The sequence below is a fragment of the Neofelis nebulosa genome, chromosome 6 (assembly GCF_028018385.1).
Source record: "Neofelis nebulosa isolate mNeoNeb1 chromosome 6, mNeoNeb1.pri, whole genome shotgun sequence".
NCBI classification, from domain to species: domain Eukaryota; kingdom Metazoa; phylum Chordata; class Mammalia; order Carnivora; family Felidae; genus Neofelis; species Neofelis nebulosa.
Window position 1 is genome coordinate 152,948,685 of NC_080787.1, and position 27,057 is coordinate 152,975,741.

At 52.6% G+C, this 27,057-nt stretch overlaps 1 protein-coding gene and 1 long non-coding RNA gene across 4 annotated transcripts; one reads left to right on the forward strand and one right to left on the reverse strand.

Annotated features, from left to right (window-relative positions):
• On the forward strand, positions 1-17,057 carry LOC131515172 (uncharacterized). The gene is made up of 2 exons (XR_009263491.1): positions 1-311; positions 16,814-17,057. It is a non-coding gene; the product is annotated as an uncharacterized LOC131515172 (long non-coding RNA).
• MPC1 (mitochondrial pyruvate carrier 1) lies at positions 16,090-25,563 on the reverse strand. Of its 3 annotated transcripts, XM_058735880.1 has the most exons (6): positions 25,374-25,563; positions 20,300-20,371; positions 20,032-20,092; positions 17,709-17,805; positions 16,961-17,093; positions 16,090-16,595 (listed from the first exon to the last, which is right to left on the reverse strand). In XM_058735880.1, the coding sequence occupies exons 1-6, from the start codon at positions 25,442-25,444 to the stop codon at positions 16,571-16,573; spliced, it is 459 nt and encodes a 152-aa protein (XP_058591863.1). In that variant the 5' UTR covers positions 25,445-25,563; the 3' UTR covers positions 16,090-16,570. The 3 variants fall into 3 exon arrangements, with proteins under 3 accessions (XP_058591863.1, XP_058591864.1, XP_058591865.1); XM_058735881.1 differs by lacking the exon at positions 20,300-20,371 and having other exon boundaries at positions 25,374-25,561; XM_058735882.1 differs by lacking the exons at positions 20,032-20,092; positions 20,300-20,371 and having other exon boundaries at positions 25,374-25,516.
• Between the last annotated feature and the right edge of the window lie 1,494 nt (positions 25,564-27,057).

The window sequence follows — 27,057 nt, forward strand, 5'->3', positions numbered from 1 at the left end:
TGCACCAAGGAGAGGAGCAGTGAGCAGAGGGCAGGGAAGCGGCCCAGTGGGTGGCCCTTTGTCTAGGATGAGCGAGTGGGCGGGACACCAGCCACTGAGGCGCCTCTGTAATTCTGTAGCTCTCCCTGCAGAGCTAATGCGTATTCGAAAGGCCCAAATAAACCAGGCACTTCCTCTACCGTGGGCGCTCAGGGAGCGTCACTCCATTACTGAGCAGGAGACCCAGAATCTTTGCTGACGTCCATCGACGCCAGATTTGCCGTGACACCCCTGTTCTCTGTCATTTGCCGAGCCACGTAAGTCACCGAACGGTGAGTGACTGAAATGTTTTCCCCAAGGATCTGCTCTTTGTTGAAAATGTCCTGCTCCGTGGGGCGGCTGGCTGGCTCAGTCGGAAGAGCCTATGACTCTGGATTTGGGGGTCATGAGTTCGAGCCCCACGTCGGGCTCTGTGCCGACAGCTTAGAGCCTGGAGCCTGCCTCCGATTCTGTGTCTCCCTCTCTCTCTCTCTGCCCTTCCCCTGCTCACGCTGTCTCTCTGTCTCTCAAAAATAAATAAATGTAGGGGCGCCTTGTTGGGTCAGTCGGTGGAGCGTCCGACTTCGGCTCAGGTCATGATCTCGCGGTCCGTGAGTTCGAGCCCCGCGTCAGGCTCTGTGCCGACAGCTCGGAGCCTGGAGCCTGCTTCGGATTCTGTGTCTCCCTCTCTCTCTGACCCTCCCCTGTTCATGCTCTCTCTCTCTCTGTCTCAAAAATAAATAAACGTTAAAAAAAATTTTTTAGGGGCGCCTGGGTGGCGCAGTCGGTTAAGCGTCCGACTTCAGCCAGGTCACGATCTCGCGGTCCGTGGGTTCGAGCCCCGCGTCGGGCTCTGGGCTGATGGCTCAGAGCCTGGAGCCTGTTTCCGATTCTGTGTCTCCCTCTCTCTCTGCCCCTCCCCTGTTCATGCTATGTCTCTCTCTGTCCCAAAAATAAATAAAAAACGTTGAAAAAAAAAATTTTTTAAAAAAAATTTTTTTAAAGAAATTAAAAATAAAAATATAAAGACACAGGATGACTTTTTAATGCCTAGCAGGCACTATATCTTTCCAAGAAGTTTTTACACCTCAATCCCTGATAAGAGAAAATGCCTTCCCTAAATCCCATCTCTCGGGAGAGGGAACCTCGTACCCTAAGAACAGAACTCTGCTCCTTGCTTTCTCTCTCTGACAACGGCTGGTGTTGTGAGACAGAAAATCCCTGTTGTGGTCCCGGCCAAGCGTAGCTGCTGGCCACTTACTAATGTTCTTTTGAGACCATCGCGAAACTCATTTGTGGTCCATGAAAACAGGGGTCCGGGACTCATGCTTGGAATGAATGGGCCAGCTCTAAACAAGTGTTGGATGTTGGTTGCTTCAAACCAAAAATATACTTAGCATTTCGTTCGTTTATTTCTCCTGGTCCATTTGCTAATATCCCTATTAGTTCTCGGAAATGCGACTTAAATACTGCACCGAGTCGCACGGGTTTCCCTGGTAAGTGCACTGGAGCTGACCAGGATGCAATCTGTAGAGGAAAAGTGCAGGTCGGCAAGGCCAAGTCTTGGCCTCGTTGCGAACGACACCGTCTTGCCTTCAAGGGGCTAGTGGATTAACACGCGTTTGCCGTGTACTCGGTACTCCGGGGAAGAAAAAGGTACCACCTCGTCCTCAAAGAATTTACAAGTTAAATTTCGAAATAAGATTTCACGGGGACGGACAGAAGCGACCTGGCGTGCACTGGGTTCTCAAGTCGCCCATTAGACCCTTGCTACTGAGACTGTGGCCCCGACGGCCCCCGGGTAGGCACCTGGAAGCTTGCGCGAAATGCAGTCTCCAGAGCCTGCCGGCCTTACGCGTGAGAGCCTCCTGTTCACAGGACCCCCCAGGTGGGAAATCCGCACGGGGAAAGTGGGACAGGCGCTGGACCCCCCTGGTGTCTCCACAGATGCTCCCAGAAAGGGAGATGCCAGGGCTATCTTATTCAGGAAGTGGATTCTCGTACGAACAGATCTTAGTTCAAAATCGGTTTCATCTCCTGCTTCCTCCGTCTCTCTGGCTCCTCTGCTCTAACCCGTGTCCCGTGCCAGTGCCCAAGTGACCCGTGGAAGGCAGGTGATGGCCCCTCGGCCTTCACGCCCGCCTGGGACTCCCTTACAAACGGGCCAGGTCCTTCCAGCCTGCCCCAGTTGGGTTCCACAGGACACAGGCAAGCAGGACGCAGGACCGGCACCCGGGGGAAGGTGGCGGGGCCGAGGTGGGCAGAGGGACACTGGACTACAAATAGCCACCCCAAAGTCTTCTGGCCTACAGAGGCCACCTAGCTGGAGGGGGAGGTCCAGGCCCTCATTTCTGCATCCGCCCATGATGCTCTGGGAGCAGCCTCTGGCAGGTTCTAGAGAGAAGCTCGACCGGCTTCAGGTGGCTCATCCAAGGTTACAGGTGAGAGGGGACAGCCTAGTGACCGAGGACAGAGGACAGGGAGCACCGCGGCGCTGCCCCCTGTGAGGTCAGTGTGGGAGCTAAGACAAGGTCGGCCACTGCCCGCACTCGGGCTGGGGCCGGGGAGATGCGCGTGGCCTGAAAGCTTGATCAACCGCCTGGGGGACTTGCAAGGGGCACGTGGGGCTTCTGTGGCAAGCGCTGGGGACAAAAAGCATGGACGGACGTATACCAGCAGCCTGCACGTTCTTGAAGCTGAGGCTGGAGGCCAGGAAGTTACTTCAGGGACAGCTTAGCGACCGCTTATTACAATGTTGGGGGCCGTCTGTCTTTGAATCCGACTGTCCTTAAACATGAGCGGTCCAGTCCATTTTCCTGTTTTCTTCTCAGTAAATCGGGGATCGTAATAGAACTGACATCCCGGGAATGTTGCAAGGATTAAACGGGACAAGTGGGGATCTCAGAACGACGCCTGCCTCGTGTAATGTGGTCCAGCAGTGAATGATGCTTTCGATAAACCCGTCGTTGGATAAACCCCCACCTGTGTGGCAGTGTGGTCACTCACTTCTGTGATCGTGTGTGGATTGTTTTGTTCTGTTTGCTTAAAAAGAAAATTTTTGTAATGTTTATTTATTTTTGAGAGAGAGCACGAGCGGAGGAGGGGCAGAGAGAGAGAGAGAGAGAATTGGAAGCAGGCTCCATCCAGGCTCCGAGCTCTCAGCACAGAGTCCCTTGCGGGGCTCGAACCCACAAACTAGGAGATCGTGACCCGAGCCGAAGTCGGACGCTCAACCGACTGAGCCACCCAGGTGCCCACTTTGCAGTTTTTTTGCTGGTTGGGAGGCAGGCAAATGACTCCAGAACCCGTGTCGGTGGGCCTGGGTGGGAGGCGGAGAGGACCGGTTCTCAGGAGTCATCCCCGGTGGGAACAGCCTCTGAGCTGCCCAGCTGCCTTTCCCATTCATACAGCTAAGGAGGCGGAAGTGAGGTACGGGGTCGACTCTTGCTTTTTGCATCGGGGTCACTTGTTAATCGCTCTTGCGACGGGGTTGGGCGCAAGCAAAAAATGCAGGTGGTACAATCTCAGCACCTTCCCTCCGTCTTTGCTCCCCCTCCCCCGCCCCTGCACTTGGCCCGGACCCCGCACCTGACATGTCTGCGAGCTCTCTGCCCTCCATTCTCATAGATGCGTTAGGAGAAAAGACAGATACTCCGATAGGAGGGCGTATGTGTTTGGAAAGGGGTCTGTATACTTTTTACAACAACGAGTAGCTGGACGTGATCAATGGATCACGCGTGACCTCAGCTTTCCAGTCTTGTGAGGCCACAAGATGGCGTCACGCAGCCACAAAATAGTCTCAGACCTGGGGAAAGGGCAAATCTGTCCCTTGTCTGCGCTGTTCGACTGCCGCAGGCTCGTTGGAAGCCCAGGGAGGTCCCTTCCCGCACGGGCCTGTGTCCCTGAGAGGCCTCAACTGACAAAGGGGGACAGTGGAGTTATCCCTGCAGACAGGTGGATGGCGTAGGAGATTTTATCCTTCCTTCCTCTCTCCATTCCCTTCTTCCCTCCTTCCGTCCTCCCTCTCTCCCTTGTTCCTTCCTTCCTCCCTCCTTCCTTCCTTCCTCCCTCCCTCCCTCCCTTCTCCTCTCCCTTCCTCCTTCCTTCCTTCCTTCCTTCCTCCTTTCTCCTTCTTTCCTCCTTCCTTCCTCTTTCCTCCCTCCCTCTTTCCTTCCATCCTTTCTTTCTCTCTTTCTCCCTCTCCTTCTTTCTCACCCCTCCCCTCCTCTCCTTCCTTCCCTCCCACATTTCTCTCTTTCCCTCTCTCTCTCATATTCAGAAGCCTCCACCTCCTTTATTACTTTCTTCTGTGGCCGGAGGAAGAGCAGAGCACCTCCCCCCCCCCCCCCCCCCCCCCCGGGGAACAACTCTGTGTCACAGGCTTTGTGGAAGGACGTCTCCATCCTGGCTGTGCTGCTTTGACAGATGACAGTTCTTTTCCCTGACTAGTTGGTGTCCTCTGAGTTCTGGTTAGGGATGCCTGCTGGATGACGGATGCTTGGGATGTGGGGAAGAAAGGCAGAAGGAAATGGCAGGTAAAATTACATTTCCTAATAACCCACAGCCCACTGGCAAATACTTGAGGCAGGCAGAGAGTAACGTTTCTCCAGGAACTCCCTACAGTCTTAACGTTAATGCTTGGCCAACCTTAGCTTGACGATAGCTAGGCCTCCACATCCTGTGAGTCTTCCTTAGCCTATGAAAGTCTCACTGGAAACTTCCCTTGGACTTTACCTCCCCCAGCCCCACGGCACAGCCCCATAGCATAGCATAGTCTCTCCTCATGATCCTGGGCCGGCTCTTCCTGCCCACGGGTCCTGTCCCCATGCTCTTTCTGCACCGAAGACGTCTCAAGAATCCTTCTTGGCCACCAGCTCTGGCCCCCACCATGGCAAACCCCCATCACGTGCACTGCTCTCACGGACCTGGGCTGAGACCAGCATCCCAGCTAGCGCGGTGGCCGTGGCAGTCACCACGGCAGAACTTGTCGATTTGGCGAATGGTCCACGATGAAAACTGGGAACTGCCATTCAGGGCACTGCTTAGGGGTTAGCCGGTAGCTTCTGGACTTGAAAAGCCGGGTTCCAACCCTGAATCCGTGCTGTGTGAGTGATCTGACATGCTGGTTCCCCTTCTGTATCCTCTGTCCTTATGTGGAAGGGGGGACATAAGACCTGCAAAGGGCCTAGAGCACCTGAAGCGCGTCGCATACGATCGTTACCGCAAGGCCATCATGCTAGGAGTAGCTCCCCTTTGTCCTGCAGGATGTCTCCTTTCGGAATAGTTTTGGCCTCCCCCAAATGTCGCAAACGTAAGTAGAGTTTGCTTCTGCCTTTCCCCTAATTGCCTAACGTGAACCTCCTACATTACGCGACCGCAGGGATCTGGACCAGGAAGTGAACGCTGATGCAGTGCCGCCCGCTAATCTGCAGGTGGCGCTCTATCTCCGCAGCTGTCCCGTCCGCGCGCCGCTGGCAGGTGCGGGCCTGGCCTCCAGCTTCTGTTCGGGCCCCGGGGTCTCCAGCCCGGGGCGGCTTTTCAGTCCTGATGTTTCACACCCTTAACGCTTTTGCAGAGTAGTGGCCCGTGATTTTATACCTGCCCCTTGTTTGGGGGATGATCTGGGATTTCCCCATGATTCGGCTGAGGTCGGGCCCTTTGGCAAGAGTGGCGCCCGCGGGCTCCTTGGCGCGTCCCGCCCGGAAGCGGGGTGTGCAGAAATGTCGTTACAGATACGGCTGACTTGGATCCCTTGGGTCGGGGGCCATCCGCCAGGGTCCTTCACTGGAGCCTTGCTGTTTTCCCCTCTGTGACCGATGGCACCTGTGAGGAGATTTACTGACGGCGTGACTATCATTTCGCCTTGAATTTACCATCAATGATGATTGTGACCCACGCCCATTACGACTGGCGCTGCCTGCCGGAAACTTCCATCAGCCACTCAATACTTGTGACAGGGGCGCCTGGGCGGCTCAGTCGGTTAGGCGTCCCACTTCAGCTCAGGTCCCGATCTCGCGGTCCGTGAGTTCGAGCCCCGCGTCCGGCCCTGTGCTGACAGCTCCGAGCCTGGAGCCCGCTTCGGATTCTGTGTCTCCCTCTCTCTCTGCCCCTCCCCCGCTCGTGCTCTGTGTCTCTCAAAAATAAACATTAAAAACTGTTTTAAAATCTATCTTGGGGCATTCTAAGGAAGAGCGGCCCCTCCTCCCCCGTGTACGCATGCATCCGTGTGTGTGTTCACTTATTCATTCCGTTCGTTATTCAGTTATAGGACTGTGGACTTCTGGGTCTTTATTTTACTCTATGAGTTAGGAATTGCCATCGTTACTGGTTTTGTTGCTCAGATTTTCCCAGACTGGGAGCACCGCAAGCCGGCTCTCGTGTTCCTTCAATATGCCCTCATCGTTTTTTGAGGGCTTCCTTCATTTCTGGCACCATAAGATGTGCCGGACTCATCGTGCGTTTCCCCACCCCACCTGGAGTCCACCGTTTACCGGGGAGCCCCGGTTTCTTTTCCTGGAAATTCATATTTATGAACGGATGTCTGGCCGAGTTCTGGGTGTGCACGTTACCCCCGGGGGACCTAGCCTCTAGGCCACCCGAGCGGGGGGAATCAGATACACGTGTACGTGTGTGTGTGTGTGTGTGTGTACATAGATTACATTTATATGCATAATATATAATACACGATAAATACATATATGTTATATAGATGTATACACTCACATCACGAGCTCTTTCTTATGCCTCCCACCTTGCCTTTTTTGCATCATCTGTTCTGCAAATAAGAAACCACAGCATAGCTAGGTATTTGCTAGATTCAACGTCGCATCGTTTCAGAATTTCTTGCCCACACCGTGGTGGAAAACACATTTCCCGATGAGAGTACAGGATTTGTGTGCAGCTTCACAATGGGCAGTCGGTACACCATGCTCCAAACGGATACATGTTAGTTATTTTCTCCCCGCCACCCACCCCATGCGGTTATGTGGTTCACCCATGTGCGCGGAGGGCCATTTAGTGCTACCCCAAATGGGGTCCCCCACGGCCCGGCTGATCTGAAGTATTTATTTTGGGGAGAGTTGTTCTAAGAGGACTGTACCCAAGCACACTCAGCCTCTTTTCCTCCTCTCCGTCCCCCTCCTGCCGTCCTCCCCACCCCCCCCACCCCCTGCAGGTAGGTTTCCGCATTAATTCCTGGTTTATGCTTCTTGTATTTCGTTTACAGAAAAGATCAGATGCATGTACACTCTCCCACGGCCTTCCTTCTTACATGAGGATGCCGTGTTGGCTTTTTTCACTTAACAATATATCCTGAAATCGGACAATATCAGTTCTTAGAGACTTTTCTCTCCCCCCACCCTCCAGCTCTCTTTTCAAAAAAAATTTTTTAGGGGCGCCTGGGTGGCTCAGTAGGTTGAGCGTCGGACTTCCGCTCAGGTCATGATCTCGCGGTTCGTGAGTTCGAGCCCCGCATCGCGCCCTGTGCTGACGGCTTGGAGCCTGGAACCTGCTTCCGATTCTGTGTCCCCTTCTCTCTCCGCCCCACCCCTACTTGTGCTCCGTCTCTGTCTTTCAAAAATGATTAAACATAAAAAGAAATTTTTTAATTAAAAAAAATTTTTTTCATGTTTATTTTTGAGAGAAAGAGAGACAGAGAGTGAGTGGGGGAGGGACAGAGAGAGAGAGAGGGAGACACAGAATCCAAAGCAGGTTCCAGAGAGACAGAGAGTGAGTGGGGGAGGGACAGAGAGAGGGAGGGAGACACAGAATCCAAAGCAGGTTCCAGGCTCCGAGCTGTCAGCACAGAGCCTGACCTGGGGCTCGAACTCACAAATGTGTGAGAGCCTGACCTGAGCCAAAGTCGGACGTTTAACCAAGTGAGCCATCCAGGTGCCCCTCTCTCTTTTTTGTTACACCAGCCAAATACTATGTTATGTTGCAAAGTTTTCTCAATGACTACTACTCTTTCTATAATTTTTCAATACAAAACAATGCTGTAATGATTTTTAAAAATCTTCTTTAATGTTTATTCATTTTTAAGAAAGAGAGAGAGTGCAAGTGGAGGAGGGGCAGAGAGAGAGGGAGACACAGAATCCGAAGCAGGCTCCAGGCCCTGAGCTGTCAGCACAGAGCCCAACACGGGGCTCGAACCCACAAACTGCGAGATCATGACCTGAGCCGCAGTCGGATGCTCAACCAACCGAGCCACCCAGGCGCCCCGATGTTGTGATGATTAACCTAATGCACGTATATACATAACTTGCAACTGATGGACTTGTAAGTTCTGTACTGCTGTGCAACAAATGTCTCCAGATATGGTAGCTTAAAACAGCGACCATTGACCATCGCACGGCATCTGTGGTCAAGAGTCTGTGAGCAGCGTGGCACGGCCATCGGCGAGGGTCTCCCCTGCGAGGATGCAGACAGGCCGGAGGGCAGGGCCGCGGTCTCACTTGAAGGCTGGGCTGAGGGAGGACCACCCCCCAGCTCACATGCGTTGCTGTCGGCAGGAGGTAATTCCTCACCGGGTGTCGGGCTACGAGCTTCAGGCCCTCACTGTCTCGAGGCCAGAGGTCCCCTCCGCTCCGTGGTTGTCTGTCCACAGAGCCGGTGTGGTAGACACAGTCTGTTTTGCTGTGATCCTGTAATGGACTGTCCGTAGCTGTCTGATCACCCTGAATCCCGTGTCTCTGTAACAATCTCCTGGATTCCTTTCTTTTCTGACCCGAGTGCTTCCTTCAAGAGCATTTCCCACGTGTGGCAATTGTTTGAGGCTTTATGTGAGTGAGAAAATGTATATTATACTCTCACATCTGAATGACAATTTGGATAAGAAATTTAACACTCAGAACTTTCCTTTTAACACATTACAAGCATTATATACCATTATCCTCACATAGCATTTATCAACCTTTTTAGCCCTTGGTAGGTAGAGTGAAGAAATAATTCATCATTTAACCAGGACACTTTTGAGTGAGCGGGACGCTACTAATAATTAAGCTTGGACGGGAGGTGCAAACCGGGAAGGTTGTAGGTAAACTAAGACACGCGGTTTATTTATTCATAGGTTTGTTTGTCATCCTATTTATAGATGGTCTATTCCTTTTCTCTGGAAGGTTTTAGAACTTCCCTTTTGCATCTGATATTCTTGGGCTTTGCTATACTACCCCCATGTGTGGTTTTTCTGTCATCCCTGCTTGGCCTTCTTTGCATTCTTTATGCTTGAACTACTCCCTCCTTCTCTCCTCCCTCCCCCCATCTACGTTCCAGTGAGTTCCGTCCTAATCCCTCAGGCTTTTATTGTAGCCAAAGGCGGAGACACACTTATCCTGCCAACAGGAGCCATTCAGTCCATTTGAGATTTATCACTGCAGCTTTTAAGGAGGCATTCCATCTTGTGTCTGCAGCAGGCTTTAAGTTTTGAGCACTTGCAGGAGCTAAGGCATGGAGAAGAGTCTCTGGGCCCGGGCCTCTGGTCTTCCCTAAGAAGGCATTGCATTCTAGTAACTGTAAAAGGTATTTCCAGACGCCCGTGGCCTCTGCTAATTTCTCGTTGGGAATGGCAGACACGGGGAGGAAGAAGTCGTGCTCCTCTGCGAGGTCGGTCGAGTCCTTAATTGCGGACACAATGTGCTCTGGCCAGCGTAAGCAGAAGAGGGTCGACTACGGGCTGTGAGGTCAGTCACAGGGTGGTGTGGAACGGGAGGAGCGCGGAGATGGGGCGTGTGTCCCGGGCCAGCCTGTGACCCGCGCCCTGGACGGGGAGGACAAGAGAGCCAGCCCCAGGGTCCCTGCCAGCTCCCTGCCTGGCGGCTGCTGCCAGACCACATGTGGTTTTCAGGCAGGAGCTGCATGGGCCAGGGAGGCAGATGCTCTAGGAGAGCCCGCCTGGGGACGCTCGCCTCCAGAGGGAAGCAGGGCGTGGGAGCGCCCGGTTGGCACCTGCCTGGCACCGGGGAGGCGCCTCGGGAGGCAGAGCCGATAAACAGGAAGTTTGGGAACTTCCGAAAATACGCGAAGGCTGTTTGAATCCTTCTGGGCCTCGGTTTATGACAAACATTCACTCCCCACGATCCCCCAGGGAGCCTGCCGTCCAACCACAGAGATTTCGGAACTGCCTGTCGTCTGGGTGACCCAGATAGACCCAAGATGTCACGCCTACCCTGAGACATCAACACGGAAAAACAGTTCCCTGGAGGGCTTGCCTAAGTCTCCTTTCCAGACGAAAACGAAGACCTTGAAGTTTTAAATGAAGTTTGCAGGGGCACCTGGGTGGCTCAGTCGGGTGACCATCCGATTTCGGCTCAGGTCAGGACCTTGTGGTCATGAGTTCGAGTCCCGCGTCGGCTCCTGCTGTCAGCCTGTCGGTGCAGAGTCTGCTTCCGCTCCTGGTCCCCCCTCTCTCTGCCCCTCCCCTGCTTGTGCTGTCCCCAAAATAAATATTAAAAGAAAATAATGAAATTGGCAGAGTTCTCCCTTATGCATCCAGCATTTTTCAGACTGCTTTAAAAACATCGTAAGCCTTCTATTTACTGAGACGTCACCTCATTGAACCAGAGGGCTTTCGGATCAGTCTAGAAAAAGCACTTGCTGAGATGCCTTCCTCGCCCCTCAGGTCTGACACACCCCAGGCGTTTTTAAAGACTTACTCTGTGCAGCAACTTCTGCAAACTACGACAGAAAATCATCAAGTTATGATTCTTTTAAAAAATTTTAAAAAATATTTATTTCTGAGAGAGAAAGAGAGAGAGATTGAGAGAGAGAGAATGAGCAGGGGAGGGGCAGAGAAAGAGGGAGACAAACAGTCAAGAGAAGGCTCCAGTCTCCGAGCTGCCAGCACAGAGCCCGACACGGGGCTCGAACCCACAAACCACAAGATCATGATCTGAAGTCGGACGCCCAACCGCCTGAGCCACCCAGGCACCCCTAAGTTATATAATTCTTAATTAGCAAGGCTTTTAGGAGGAAGTGGAGTGTGGCTGAACCGAAATGCAGAAGAACTTGAAAGACTGGGTCTGCTGACCGCTCTATTACTGTGTTGATAGTCTCCGTTTTCTCTGTTCTGTGCAAAGTGCCTCAGCCACTGGGGAGGAAGGGGCCACGCGTGCCCAGGGCGTGCTCCCGGATCGTCTGTCCGAGTGCTCTGCCCTGGGCTCTGACACGTTTCTCTCGGCCAAAAGCAAACGCTGCGGTGAAACTCCCTACCGCCCACGTTAGCCTTGCAGTGGCCTCGGGCCGACCCTTCCCCGGGCTGACACCCAAGTGTGGCCAAAAGCAGTGTCACTGTGATGACTGATGAGTTCTGGCCCAAACAAGTCAACTCTACCTTTTCCTACTTCGTTTCTAGTGCTGTCACCGACCTACACAGTTCAACTGTCTACTCTCGTCCCGATGTGAAAGTTCTACCTCGTGCCCGCCCTTTCTGACTTCTGTCCGTAAATGCCCGTGGCACCCACAGTTTCCACGGACCAGGCTATGTACTTCCGCGCCGAGGCTCACGTCGTGTAAATCTGAACAATTCTCTCTGAACAGCCTCCTGACTTCGTGGGAGTCCGTTTAACCTTGCTCTGGGAGATTCTAGGGAGATGGACAGAATCAAACCTTTTTAAAAAAAAATTTTTTTTAACATTCATTTCTTTTTGAGAGACGGAGAGAGAGCAGGAGCGGGGGAGGGGCAGGGAGAGAGGGAAACATAGCATCCCAAGCAGGCTCCAGGCTCCGAGCGGTCAGCACAGAGTCCCAGGCAGGGCTCGAACCCACGAACACGTGAGCCGAAGTTGGGCGCTCAACCGGCTGAGCCACCCAGGCGCACCCTGTACTTAAGACCTTTTTTTTTCAACGTTTTTTTTTTATTTATTTTTTATTTTTTTTGGGACAGAGAGAGACAGAGCATGAACGGGGGAGGGTCAGAGAGAGAGGGAGACACAGAATCGGAAACAGGCTCCAGGCTCCGACCATCAGCCCAGAGCCTGACGCGGGGCTCGAACTCACGGACTGCGAGATCGTGACCTGGCTGAAGTCGGACGCTTAACCGACTGCGCCACCCAGGCGCCCCAAGACCTTTTAAGGACTATAGTTGTGTATTTAAAAATACAAACAAAAAACCCAAGACCACTGTCCCAGTGACACCACTTTCGGCCTCACTTGGCTGTCAGCCTGGGGAAGGGTCAGCCCAGGGAAGGGTGCGTCTCTGCCTCTGGCGGAGAGAAACGGATCAGAGCCCGGGGCAGAGCGCTTCAGGCAAGCGACTCTGCGAGCACGCCCTGGGCACGCGTGCCCCCTCCCTCCCCATGTGGCTACTGCGCTCGTAGAGATCGCATTGCTCAGATGGGCCTGTCACCTCGAAGTGCGCTCGCAGGCTGACCCCCGATTTCCTGCACTGAGAAAACTGGCCCAAAGCTACCACGCCCTCAGAACTATCAGCTCCAAGAACTGCAAAAGCCTTCACATTTAAAACAAACCTGAGCAATGGCAGTGAACTCGGGGCGCCTGGGTGGCTCAGTGGGTTAAGCGTCTGACTTCGGCTCAGGTCATGATCTCACGGTCTGTGGGTTCGAGCCCCGCGTGGGGCTCTGTGCTGACGGCTCAGAGCCTGGAGCCTGCTTCGGATTCTGTGTCTCCCCCTCTCTGCCCCTCCCTCACTCATGCTCTGTCTCTCTCTGTCTCAGAAATAAATAAACATAAAAAAATTTTTTAAAAATAAAATAAAATCGAGTGAAAAAGGAAAGAGTGGAGCACGTATCCTGCCATTTCAGTAGGGCTGTGTTTGTAAGTGAGCGTCCTGCTGATAAACAGAAATAGAAAACCACCATTTAACCAGCACCAGGCACCTGTTGGTTTCGGTGGGAATGTCCAGGCGGGGCTGCGATATGGTCCCATCTGCCGCAGACGGACCTTCCAGAGCCCCTGAAAGCAGTTCTGCAAGGGTTCGTTAGGAATATGGCGGATGTTGGCTAACGGGCCAAGGAACATCACTTGCTGTGCCCGTAGGTAAAGCAGCTGTGTCCTTTCGTAGTCAAGCTGCCAGAGGCTCATCCTCCTCGTGCCACCCTCCCGCGGTTCCTGTCACCTCCACCCAAACCAGCAAAACCCTGGGAGTGCTGTGGGCCCGCCTGGCTCAGCTCAGCTCTCAGCAGGTGCCTGGGGCCTGACAGTGAGGCCGGGGCTTTCTGGGGGTTTTCCTGCCCGGAGCGGCCCCTTTCTGCACGGACCCCTGCCGCTGCTCTCCCCCAAGGGCTCCAGTGCCAGGTAACTCGGGCTTTGCTTTAGATGATGTGGCCATTATCTCTGAGGCCATCCAAGTGACTTCCAAGTGATGCAATGTCGACATGCCAGGGCCCACGCTCACTTTCTCACTAGCGTGTAAACGCGCCATCCAGACGGACCCCGCAACGCACCTGGGAAGCCAAGGTCCAAGTGGAGGAGGACGGAGACGAACGAGCCCAGCCTGGGTCACGCCGGGCGGGCGTGTGGCCGAGGGCACGGTGCCAGCCGCCTGCGGAGGAAGGATTAGGAAACAAAAGGCCGTTGAGGGTCCGGTTTCCTCAAGCTGGCAGTGGCCGTTCTCGCCCTGAGCCGCCGCGCCAGGACCCCCGCTGTCTGTGGTACGCAGTCAGGAAGCGCTCGACAATGGTCACCTCCGCCCCACGGGGTGGTCACAGCAAGAAGGGAGATGCCTGAAGCCACCACAGCACGTGAGCACGGACAGCTGGTGCCAGCCTCACCTTGGAGGTTGGTGACAGCACACGTGCATCCGTGTATTCTGCTACCGGAAAACGAAAAATACTCGGGAGCCCTTGTGTGTTACCTTTAGAGATGGTCACGTGCAGGCATTAAACATTCTGAGCATGTATTTCTGGGCTTTTTTGGGTAACCGAGTTTTGCTTCAACCCCGTCCTGTCTCTGCGTTTTCTCGTGGGGCCACTACCACTTGGAGGGCTGACTCGTGTTGTGGTGACTGTACAAACGTCACCGGCAGTGTGTCCACCACACACGGCCCTGGGCCCGGACCCGACGCCACCTTTCGTGAGAATATCCCGCAAATGTCCCTAGGAGGCAGAGCCGTGCCAATCCCCAGGAAGAAAGCAGTACGGGCGGGAGCCGGCCCAGGCCTCGGAGTCCTTGCCGCCTGGAAGGCTGCCACTGCCCAAGAGCAGAGTGACGGCTAACCGGTCGGTCTTCTCCTGACAAGGATCACCGACGACCTGGATGCCCACTTGTGGGAAGTGTCCTTTCTGCTGCTGATAGACACTGGTCATTTTAAAGCAACCAAGAAGCTTGAAAACAACAAGAACAAAAACAGAGGAATTCTGCTCTGGAACGTACTTCCTCACATCGGTGTTGATCTGGGTGAGACCAGGACCCAGAGCCCCGCAGTGGAACGCTTCACACCTTCTGGTCTCGCCCGTACCCTCCCTCCGACCCGCAAGCACTCGGCTCTGCGCAGAGAAGGCAGACGGCTGGGAGCGTCAGACCCTCTGAGGGAGCCAGGGACAGGATCAGTGTCCCCTCCTGGTCCCTCGCTCCTTTACCCAGGATGGTGAGCCTCCCTGCAACCCTAGGGCACCCAGTCCCCCCCCCGCCCCCCCATGCAACTTCTGCTTCGTCTGCATGGACCTTCATCCCATGTGTTCCTCTGTGTCCATCTGCAGGTTTCTTTTTAATGTATTCGTCTATTTTTGAGAGAGAGAGAGAATCCCAAGCAGGCTCCGTGCTGTCAGCACAGAGCCCGACGTGAGTCTTGAACCTACGAGCCATTGAGACCGTGACCTGAGCCGCCCAGACGCCCCTGCAGGTTTCTGTCTCACGTCAGGAACACCTGCTGGAGAAGGGACCGTGCTGGCCCCTGCCCGCCTTCTCAGGTGTATGGGGAGGCCCACTGAGGCAGCCTGCGGAACTGTGTCATCAGGCCTCCTGCTCTCAGGTCTGCAGTGCCTGCACCACGATCCCCGAGGCTCTCGGGACAGCCGTCCCTTCAGAGGCGGGAAAGGCCCTTGCTCCCCAGTAGCACGTGAGACGGGCAGACGAGAATTCTTGCAAGGGACAAAAGAAAGAGGAAGATCCCAGGGGCGCCCGGGGGCTCAGTGGGTTGGGCGTCCGACTCTTGATCTCGGCTCGGGTCACGATGTCACAGTTTGTGGGTTCGGGCCCCACATCAGGCTCTGCAATGATGTTGCAGCCCCTGCCTGGGATTCTGTCACGCCTTCTCTATGACCCTCCCCCGCGTGTGTGCGTGCTCTCTCTAAATAAATAAAATTGAAACAAAACCTTTTTTAAAAGAGGAAGATCCCAAACCAGAACGCCAGCGGTGGCTGGCACCGGAGGGCGGCCGGAAGCCCCAGGCAGGTTCCAGCTGGCACTTTCCACACCCTGCGGTCTGGGGTTCTCACAAGCAACGTTACCTGCACGACTGGAACCTGGCGCTCTCACTTCGCTAAGCCAGTCCGGGCTCTCGTCGCTGGGTCCTCTCGCCCGACACCCGCTCGGGACAAGTGCGGAGCAACGGGCCTGAGGGCACCCCAGAGGCGGCGCCCCCTCACCTCCAGAGGGGAAACGGGAGCACAGGTGAAAACGCTCTGCCCACGGTCTCGCACCTTTAAAGAGAGTGACAGCGAGAAATGACTCGGATCCGCCTGCTGCTCTTTGCCACAGAAAGCGGTGCCGCCATCCGTGGGGAGAGGTTAGCGCTGTGGCCTCCCCCCACCCGGCCGACTCCCCGGAGCGGCTCCTGAGCCATGGGCTCCCCTGCTCGGGCGCCCGCAGAGCTGGGGACACGCGCCTGTCTGCTGTGGGCTGTCACCCGACGGCTCTCGGGGGCACGGCTCGGCTCGCCATCAGCTACCCCACGGCCTGCTCCAGGTGCCACCCGTGGGTGCCCTTTCTAACGCCGCCCGGAGGAAAGAACGCGTCCTGAGTGACCGCCGGCGCCTTCCCGACACCGGCCGTCCAGCTCGCCGTCCCCCGGCCACCTTCCTCGTTTTCCAGGAGCGCCACTCTATGCACAACGCTCTTTCCAGGGACATTCTAGTTCTGCGGTTTTTTAGCCCAGCAAGATACTTAATATCACACTCATTTGACAAATATTTAAATCATTTATTGCCATTAAGTTCCAGCAGCTCAGTATACACACTGCACGGAAATACACACTTTTTCAAAACATTGGCAATGAGATTGGAGTATGTGGCCAGCCGTCGGTCTCGTGGTCATTACAGTTAAGAATTCTGAGTACTTAAATGCTAATAATTACAAACGATGTTCTCTTCGGTTTTTCATTAAGTTCTAACAGGTACTATACATATTACCGCAGATAAAACCATCATCGGGAATTACTAAATTGATTGCATATTTTGAGCTACTCTTTATGAAGACAAGTAAAATATTCGGTACTTGTAAGGCAGCAGAGAGTTGGCTTCGGGACTCTCAGCTATTTCTAGAAAAACTGGTTAGTAAAAATAGCAGCCAGCCTGTTTTCCTTAGCGAGCCTATCGTGAGGCAGACTGACTCAGCAGCGGCATAGCTTCCCTTCCAACAGCTGGTTTTTCATTTTCCCTTGTTATGCCGATGCCTTTTTAGTCATCCTGCAAATAAACACAAAGAGAAATTCAGTTTGAGACAAATTTCACTGGGGCCTCCAAGAACTTGGATGACTTTGAGAAGACACCTTTACGTTTATTAAAACCGAAAATTTTATGAAAACAGCAATATCCTACTTCCTGTTAATTTGCATGTTTTAATAAGCAAACCTGCAGTGCACTCACTGTTTTCAGTTCAGCAGCATATGTTTTTTTTTCAACAGCGTATTTTTGCTCAGAGTCCAGCTTCCCCCACAGCTAACGCATCATCTCTGCACACACTCACGCCCGGTGCCCCCGACGCCTCCAGCTTTGAGTTTCATTCTCCGTAATTTCTCAAAACGGAAGTGATGAGACCGGAAGGGGCTTACTCGTATTTGATGAGGCGACTCCCCTGAATGAGCTGGGCGACTTCGTTTGTGGCGTGGCAGGCGAAGAGAAGCCAGTTTCGAGGCTGCACCTTGTAGGCAAATCTCATGAACGTCAAGGAGTAACAGCAGAGAGCTGCCAGAAACATCAAAGCGAGGCAATGACTTACGGCTCAGCAGACCCCGAGCTGCGTGCTCGGAGGTCGGGGCTCAATCACCTTAATCGGAACAAGAATTTCTCCTGCTAAAACTCGCGGCAGATGAAGAAAGTCACGGCCTAAATGCTTCCGTGAATGGGAAGCTCACCCTACATTCTGCTCTGCCGCTTGGTGCCTTACTTACTAAACACTCTAAGGACAGTCTGTTGGCTGCAGTGGCCAGTAGCTCTGACCACTTCCTGTCCCCCCAGAACTGTTTACGGCCCACCGTCTGGAAGAACTGCTACTTAACCCCGCAACAATACCTTAAGGACAAGTAGCAGGGCTCCAAATAAACTTAAAGGCACTTCCTCCAAATAGAGGTTCAAGAGGACAGTTTTTAGTTGCGTGCCCATCTGAAAGGCACACAGGACCCCAACACTTTCTAGATAAATATTTCAAAACAACTCTGCTTTTTCCTCCCCACGGACAAGCAACGCCGTGCCAACGCCGTGTCGCTCTATAGGTCACTTGCGAACAGCGGAGCGTGAGAGCCATATTCCGCGTGATTCTATGCGTGAAGTCCCCCCAGCTGTTCACAGCCGCATCCTTACCAAATGTCATCCGCCCACTGATAATCTCTGGAGACTTTTTCATGTCATTGATGGCAGCAATGGGAAGACCCCAGTTGGCTACAGGGCCCCAGAAGTGCTACAGAAATGAGAGGAGGGAAAGGGAAGAGGAAAAGGGTAAGGCGGGCGTGAACAGCTGCAGCCCTCTGTTAAGTGATAACGCAGATAATGGAAATGCGTGAGGACAGGTCTTCACCATCGTGTGCGTGGCCTGCAGGCCAGTTAACATCCGGGCCCTGACTGTTCAAGGGTCAGCCCAGAAATGGGCCGCTCTTCAGAGGCGAGCCCAGAGGCAGAAAATATCTGGCAGCTTCCCACCAGGGAACCGAATGCCCCGCCCAGAGAACTTTCAATCCGATTAACTTCTCACCCCATGCCCTCCTGGCGCAACTTAAACCTCATTACAACTATCCTCCGCAAGGTAATGTTTAAATCTATCAGCCCCCCTCCCCCTTCAAATGCTCATTAAGAGATCTGTCACTGGGGCGCCTGGGTGGCGCAGTCGGTTAAGCGGCCGACTTCAGCCAGGTCACGATCTCGCGGTCCGTGAGTTCGAGCCCCGCGTCGGGCTCTGGGCCGATGGCTCGGAGCCTGGAGCCTGTTTCCGATTCTGTGTCTCCCTCTCTCTCTGCCCCTCCCCCGTTCATGCTCTGTCTCTCTCTGTCTCAAAAATAAACAAACGTTAAACTTTAAAAAAAAAAAAAAAAAAAGAGATCTGTCACTATCTCTTACCATGCAGATCCTAAATTGGGTATTTTTTCTGAAGAAAGTACCCTAAGAGGGGAGAACCTGCTTTTCAGCTTGTGTGAACTAGATTAAGATCAGAGAGCCTGGAAATCCGCACTCAGAACTGCCAGATCCTAGGAAATTAAGGTTGGAAACTACTCTTGACGGCAAAGCCCCCACCTCGTGCCACGCTGTGACCGCGGCCGCCCCAGAACCAAGAAGTTGCCCGTGTTTAACAGGAGCGGCACCCAATTTGATAAAACTGGCTGCTGGCTTTTCCAGTACATTAAAAATTGTTTTATGAATGTGCAATTTTCAGCACTTTAAAATATGAAAGAAACCACACGTCATTGGCTAAACACCCTTCTTAGTTTTCAGAATATTAAGCAGTAATCTGTGCAGTGCTGCCCGCTGGAGCATTTAAGACAAATTCAGGCTGCTGAATCCGTTTCTGACACTGACCAGGAGTCATTAGAACCCAAACTCCCATAAGCAGCGGGACCAGGGAAGTCCAAGAAAAATAGAGGAGAATGACACCTGGCCGGACAGGAGAGCATTCTGCAGGGCTTACTTCGCATGCTAGGTCTGAAACATCAGAGCTCCCGCGGGGCCGGGACGCTAGGCACTGACAGTCTACAACCGAGTCAGGACCCCGCAAGCTAGACACAGCGGGTGCAAACGATCTCTGGGGTTCTGGGCGGCTAACTAGTCCTCTTGTCTTTAGACCGGATGTTATCTGGGTGAGACACACCTCTAGAACCTTAACTTCAGTACCTGAATGACGGGTGGCCGCTGTCCCTTCTCTCCCCTCCATCCCAGACGCCTGGTGACGGAGGGCCCCCAGCCTTCCGTCTCCATCTTCCTCCCTTCTCCACCTGTCCTTTTCCTGGGAGTCCCTTCATTTTCCAGCTACCACCCCAGTGTCTTCCTTTCCTCCTTTCTTGACCAGGCCTTTCTCCACTTTGGGCTAGTTTCATCTTTTTCTAGTTAATCTTTCCACAGCTCCGCACTGCACGGTGGCCCAGTATCTACTTTATCACGCACAGCCTCCGGGCTGGAACAGCCTGCAGAGTTTGCCTAGGAGGGGCTTCCCCCACCGGGCACACAGGCGTCTTCCCTCACGGCTGGGGCCACGGACAAGACCAGGGCAGAAATCCCACACCCCCAGCAGCCCTGGGGTTGTCCGCACAAATGATGGGATTACAAATTCTGGTGCGAGGACTTAAGCGTGAGGCAGAGCGCTGCAAGTCGAAGGCTATCTACACACTCGATTATGAACACTTTCTTAAACAGAACATGAAAGGTAAAAATAATTTGAATACTCGTTCACTAAGAGATCTAGCCTTGGAAAGTCAGTAACGTACCCTTCGCCTAGTACACGCCTCTAGGTGTGTGTCACTTCCCTGTTTGGAAATACGTGTTTGGCCCACGCCCATCAGCTCGCAGTCGAGGCACTGGTCCTGCCAGGGGTTAGCACCCAGAGTGGACCAGGTCACCCAGGGGGACACCGGGAGAGCCACCAGGCACGGTGGCTGGATACGCTATCTCAAGCAAAGGCGGCCGGGCCTGCCGTCCATACCTCTGTTAGTGCAGAAAGTCTGCAAAAGCCTGAAATGAAGGAGAACAATTTTCTTACCGTACTATTTGGTGAGGAGTTACCAAGGCGCAGACAAGAGACATGGAAAAAAAAAAAAAAAGAGAGAGAGATCAGCTGCTTTGAAAGACGTCTGTTCCTCCAGGTTCCTGCGACCTCCCACTTCGCTCCGGTTCCCGCAGCAGAGCCACAGGTGAGCAAGCACACTCTTCTCTCCCTGAGACGTGGGGGTAAACCCAGCAACAGCGCTGACCTCCGTTTCACGACACGGTCTAACGCTGAAGCCTCAGAGGGAAGCTGTCCCGCAGAAACGTGATGCAAGTGACTAGCAGCAGCCACACGTTAATTTTAAGATTTCCAGAAGCCACGTTCACAAAAGTAAAACAAAAGAAGTCGATTTTACTAAGTTCATTCTGACGTACCGGAAATACCTTAATCTGAACATGTAATCGAGAGAAACTTATGAATGGGCTATTTTACATTCTTTTTTTGTACTAAGCTCCTGAGATCCGGTGCGTGTAGACATTCAGGGCACACCCCATTTGGGCTGTGGCCACAGCGGAAGCGCTCACGGCCGTCAGGCTGGACGGCACAGGCTGAACGGGGGCGTTTCTCTGGAAAGGACAAGCAGGAGAGAGACGCGGTGACGCACAGCTCCGGCAACGGCGAGCTCGCCGTTAGAAACAGGTTATCGCCAGAAGGAAAGCCCCTAAAGACAGGCAAGTAGTTTTACACTCTGTTCACTTCTAAAACTCTGAACGTCAAACAGTGCCCAGCATGTGCCACGCATTCAAAAAGTCTTTGTTGAATGAATGAACAGTAAAAACTTTCCAGTGATTTTTTTTTCTGAACGTTAAGCTCGGTACCATTTAAAATACGTCAAGGGCCACCTGGGTGGCTCAGTCAGTTGAACGTCCGACTTCGGCTCAGGTCATGATCTCACGGTTTGTGGGTTCGAGCCCCGTGTCAGGCTCTGTGCTGACAGCTGGGCCTGGAACCTGCTTCAGATCCTGTGTCTCCCTATATACGTACACACACACACACACACATCTGTGTGTGTGTGTGTGTGTGTATCCATCCATCCATCCACCTCTCTCAGGAAAGGGGGTAAATCTCTAGAATAAATCTGCACAGACCGTCACTGACTCAATCATTAAAGCACATGCCTTACACCTCAGAATTTACTTGTTCAATCTTAATTCATTCTTCTTAGCCAAAATTCAGGAGCAAGAATGAAGAAAGGAAAAACAAAAAGCAATTTCTTTTACTCCATCAAGAAGGTATATGAGAAAATTTTTAAAAATTAAAAAAAAAAAAGATAGGGGTGCCTGTCCAGTTCCAGTTGGTAGGGCACAAGACTCTTGATCTCGGGTTGTGAGTTCAAGACCCACTTTGGAGATTAAAAAAAAAAAAAAAAGATAACAGAGATCCAGGAAGTTCTTGATTCAAGATCCTCATTAGGGTAAGAAAATCAGCCGGAGAAGAGACAGAAGGCACCAAAAAAAGAGTATCAGAACCCAGAGGATTCAACACGGCATAATAATAAAGAATAAATGGGTCACTTACTTTTGCCAAGCATGATACTATATTGTCAAACAGCTACCAAAGCACAAAACAAAAGTAATTGTCCAGGACCACGCAGCTAAAAATGACGGGCGCCAGGATTCTAACTCACTGTTCAAACTCATCACTTGGGTCTGACATTACCATAAATCACATCTGACGAAAGCTGTCAGTAATTACTTAATATTAAGACCCTACTTAGGGGTGCCTAAGATGCTTAGTTGGTTAAGCGTCTGACTTCGGCTCAGGTCATGATCTCACAGTCTGTGAGTTCGAGCCCCACATCGGGCCCTGTGCTGACAGCTCAGAGCCTGGAGCCTGCTTTGGATTCTGTGTCTCCCTGTCACTCTCTGCACCTCCTCTGCTCATGCTCTGTCTCTCTCCCCCTTAAAAATAAATAAAAACATTAAAAAAAAAAAGACCCTACTTAAACGTCCTCGTAATGCCTTTCGTTTTTTTCCATTCTATATCCAATCAAAGTCCACACTCTTGCTACAGCTACAGCCTATTCCTTAACTTCTGTTGCTTGGTGCAAAAAAATGAACATTTTAAAATACACTTGGAAATCCACATTAGTAAGAAAGACATTTCAATCTTACTCATACAACGTGACAGAATTTTATAATCTGTATGAAATAGGATTTTATATTTTTGCTGAAACACTCAACTGTGTTATTAAAATAATTTTTATGGGGTGCCTGGGTGGCTCAGTTGGTTGAGCGTCTGACTTCAGCTCAGGTCATATCTCGTAGTTCTTGAGTTCGAGCCCCGCACTGGGCTCTGTGCTGTGAGCACAGAGCCTGCTTCAGATCCTCTGTCCCTTTCTCACTCTGCCTCTCCCCCACTTGCACTCTCTCTCAAAAATAAATACAACATTAAAAAAAAATTCAGGAACAGCTTTAGTTTAGAAGACCTCTGTCTCCCCTCAGTAGGTCGTAAGGACCCAGATCTTCCGCTGGTAGGGAGCGCAAAGTCGGTAGAACAAGTCACTGCGGAGGTGAGGATGTGCAGACCCTCATTTCTGATGGAAGAGAGAGGTGATGAGGTTTTCTTCCTTGGGCTTAATTCTCATTTGCAAAGCACAGCAGCTTGGGAGAACACACAGGGAGAGCTTTCCCCTGTAAGTTCTAGGGGGAGCAGGTTCTCCTTCTAGGAGAAAAAGCTCAAAGAAAGATCGCCTGGTGAGAGTTCTGATACCAGCCCTTCAGCGGCCCTCCACCCCCGGCTGTGGGGGGCATGCAACCCCACCGCTGCCAACAGCCGCAGCAGGGCAAACACAGCCAGCCTGGCATCTCGCTCCATCCAGTCAGTTCACAGAAGTCATTTCAGGTCAGGGTTACAGAGCTTCACAAGATTTTAACCTTTTCCAGAACAGTATAGAGTGTTTCTGATCACACACACACACACAGCGGAATATAAATTACAAATTGCATGGTGATTGGGAGTCTGAGTATTTATTTTCACATCCCTCATCCAGTTTAATGTTCCCAACAACCCAACCAGAAAGGGCATGATCATTAAACCCATTTCACAGGCAGGCAACCGAGGCCCACTGGGATTGGATTGGCCGGGGATCCCTTGAGTAGGAGCCACTCTTCCGTCTGCTGCCCCAGGAGACAGCACTCTTCCCTGGGCACTGCGACTCTCTTCCTCATTTAGTCAAGACTTAACTCAAAGTAACACTGGAAAAAGTATACACACAGGAAACCACATGAAGTTAATCTTAGGAAGGAAGGTCAAACCATATCAAAATATCGAGTTAAAAAGTCCGGCTCTGGGAAATCTAACTGCTAGGAAAAAAAGACAGAAATAGAAAATAGTAAAAATATGAATAGAAATAAGTAGAAAAGCAGGGCTCACTTCCTTGAAAATATATTTTAAAAGCATTTTTTTAATGTTTATTTTTGAGAGAGATAGAGCACGAGTAGGGGAGGGGCAGAGAGAGGGAGACAAAGAATCAAGAGCAGGCTCCAGGCTCTGAGCTGTCAGCACAGAGCCTGTTGTGGGGCTCGAACCCACGAACTGGGAGATCATGACCTGAGCTCAAGTTGGACGCTAAACTGACTGAGCCACCCAGGCGCCCCGAAAATAAATCTAACAAACTATTCTTAGGTAATAGGACGTTACCTAAAAATCAATGTTTTTTCATAAATGAATAAGGTGTGACCACTTTGTTCTCAATTATTCCATATAATTTTATCCTTTGCTGTACCTAATGATCAGGAAGGCCCATTATCCAAAGCAGAAAACAGTAGGAAAAAGGTAACATTCCAAGAGAAACTTAACCGCAGGACTGAGAACTGACCCTCCCAGGACTGCTTGCTCAGATTTCCCCAACACGTTCCTCTGATAAACCACCCTGCTCCACAGCACGAAACATCTGTCCTCATTGATCACCGTCCTACTTAAGTACAGAAACCTAACGGAGAGCGGGAGTGAAGCTTGTTTCCAAATTCATCACAGGAGAGCCTGAATTGTACCTCTCACCCTGCTGCTCTGTAAAATTACGAGTAAACAGTGTTTGCAGAGTTCAGGACTTAAAAAGGAATTCTTTTCACATTGGCAGAGGTTCAGTTGCCCTCGCGCTGTACCTTTTGGATGGTTACAGGACTCACTTGTCCTCAGTGGTCCTCACTTAGCCTCTTCAGCACGCTATTCACCATTGGAAAACAAAACAAAACGAAACAAAACAGGGGCGCCTGGATGGCTCAGTCGGTCATGCGTGGGACTCTCGATTTCGGCGCAGGTCAGAATCTCAGGGTGGTGGGACTGAGCCCCGGGTCCAGCTGCTCACCCAGCGTGGAGCCTGCTTGGGATTCTCCCCCCCCCCCCCCCAAAACAAAACATAGCCCAACACCTAGGTTTTAAAATCACAAGACAGGAAATCGAAACCTTAAACTCCTAAATAAAGTATTTAAAACTGTTTCGGGGGCACTAGATTGGGTCGGTGGGTAGCGCCTGCAACTCTTGACCTCAGGAGTTGTGAATTCAAGTCCCGCCTTGGGTGTAGAGGTTACTTTAAAAAAAGTTAAAAATCTCTAATATCTGGTTGATATAATATAATATAATATAATATAATGTAATATAATATAATATAACATAATATAACATAATATAATATATAAAGCTTGTAAAGTTATACTAAATATTCTGAAATAAAAGCAAGAGTCTCAAGACTCGAGATGGAAACAGAATGTAGAAAGTGTGTCTTGGGCCCTTTCACCCGCAAATGCCCTTCGTTTCTAACTGCAAAGGAAGAGTGAAGGGAAAATCGAGCAAGGAAAAGCATGTCCTTGGAGACGCGCTGCTTTACTTTGGCCGTCAGAATATTCGTGCATAAAAATATTTGAGATTGGATTCCCTTCCCCGCTCAGACTGAAAGTCCTCCGAAGCCGGAAAACGGAAAGGCGCGCGGGGCCCGGCACAAGTGATCGCGGGGACTCCAGGAGGGGCGATCGCGCGCACCTGCAGCGCACCTGCGGCAGCGCCCGCGTCCTGGACGCGCGCACGCTCTCCCGCCGCCTCCCGCCGGCCCCTCCCAGCCCCACACCTGGGCGCCCAGCTGCCCCGCAGGTGCCGTGAGGCGACATCCGGCCAGGAAACCGCGCCAGGGGCCAGGGTCCTCGGCGCTGCCCGGAGCCCGCCCCGCTGCCCCCCCACCCCCACCCCCGCTGGCCCTCGTGGCCCCGCGTCCCGGGCGGCGTCAACCCCGACCTCCGGGAGCCCTCGGGGGTTCCGGAGGTCTGGCCCGGGGGACTCGTCACCTCATGAGGTAGTCCCGAAAGTCCTTGCTCCGGACATAGTCCGCCGCTTTCCGCACCAGCGCGCCCGCCATGGCCGTGCCCGACACCAGACACCCCGCAGTGCCCCGGCCGCCGCTCCTCGGAGCCCAATGACACCCAGTCCAGCGAACAGCGGGAACGCCGCCCCCGCCCCCGGGGCCCGCGTCACGACAGCCGGCTCCGCCTTACGGCCGCGCCGCGCCGCCGGGCGCTCGGCCTATGGGAGGGCGCAGGGCGGGAGGCGGCGGCGCGGATTGGCTGGGACCTGCTGCCGTAAAACGGCCGGGGCCGGCCGGGGATTGGCTGGCGCTGGCTCAGCCCCGGCCGCCGCAGTCCCCTGGCGCGGAGGTAGCGGTCGGTGGGGGCAGCCCGAGGGTCTGTGTCGCCGTACCCGCAAGGGCACCTTGGCCGGGCCGGGGTGCGCCCGGAGTGCCCGCGTGGGCGGCCCGGGTGCGCTCTGGGTACGCCCTGTCGGGGAGGCGGGACAGGAGGGTTCGGTCGTTCGGGTCTCTTTTTTAATTGTCCCCCCTCCCCCGCTTTTTTATTTGCTGATGTTTGAGATGGGGGGAAGGGCAGAGAGAGAGGGAGACAGATGATCCAAAGCAGGCTCTGTGCTGCCTGCGCAGAGAGCGGCCGAGAGCCTGACGCGAGGCTAGAACTCAAGGACCCGAGAACACGACCTGAGGCGGAATGGGTTGCTTAACCGACTGAGCGCACCATGCCTTTTGGTGAAGGTGTAGGGGACGGGCGGCAGGCAGTCCCTGGTAGGAGCCTAAACTGGATGTCAACACTGCTGTGGGCGGTTGGTGGCGTGGATTGACGTTGGCTATGGACACGCCCTTTGGCCCAGCCCGCCCTTCTCCAGCGGTCCCCCCACCCCCGACAGGCAAGCTGGTGCAATTTCACATGCACCGCATTATTTTTAATATGTCCACCCACAGGGAGAGTTAGATCACGCTGCATCCATTCCACTGAATCATGTAAGCAGCTCGGAAGGGGAAGGGTGCTCTGTGTGTGCCGGTATGGAAAGAGCTCTAAAACGTGTAAGAAAAATCAAGGGGCAGAATCGTGTGTAACGTGTGCTACTACTCATTTGTGCATGGGGACAGAGAAAATCTGTAAGTTTGTTTCCAAAGTTGAAAGGGACGTGTTAGCAGGGACTGCCTCAGAAGATGTCCAAGTGCAGAGGGCTGGAGAGAAACTGCCTTTTCACCGTATACTTTTTTTTATTCCTATTGAAATTTGTACAGGAAACATACGCTATCGAAAATAAACATCAGGGGCGCTGGGTGGCTCAGTCGGGGAACCTCCGACTCTTGATTTCTGTGCTGACAGTGCAGAGCCTGCTTGGGAATCTTTCTCCTTCTCTCTCTCTCTGCCCCTTCTCGGCTCTCTCTCTCTCAAAAAAAAAAAAACAACAAATTTCTTTTTAAATGGCATTAAAGAAATGCCTTTGAGAAGTAAAATAGCAGGCCTTTGAATCAGATTCATTTTCTGTTCAGGATCTCCGTGGGTCACACCTGACCTTGATCTTGTTTGAAAGTTGTCTGAATAGGCAGCACTGCCATCCCAGAATAACACAGGAAGGTCGGTTATGTTCAGCTGGTAGTTCAAGGTGAAGGAATAAATGAATGAGCTGAGAAAAAACAAGAGGGTTGATTATTAA

Coding starts and splice junctions, on each gene's coding strand:
- MPC1 (XM_058735880.1), bottom strand. CDS start 25,444: ATGGCGGGCGCGCTGGTGCGGAAAGCGGCGGACTATGTCCGGAGCAAG. Junction 20,372..25,373: donor TTTCGGGACTACCTCATGAG/GTGACGAGTCCC, acceptor GGCTGCTGCTAG/TCACTTGCATCACGTTTCTG. Junction 20,093..20,299: donor GACCGTGTCGTGAAACGGAG/GTCAGCGCTGTT, acceptor CTCACCAAATAG/TACGGTAAGAAAATTGTTCT.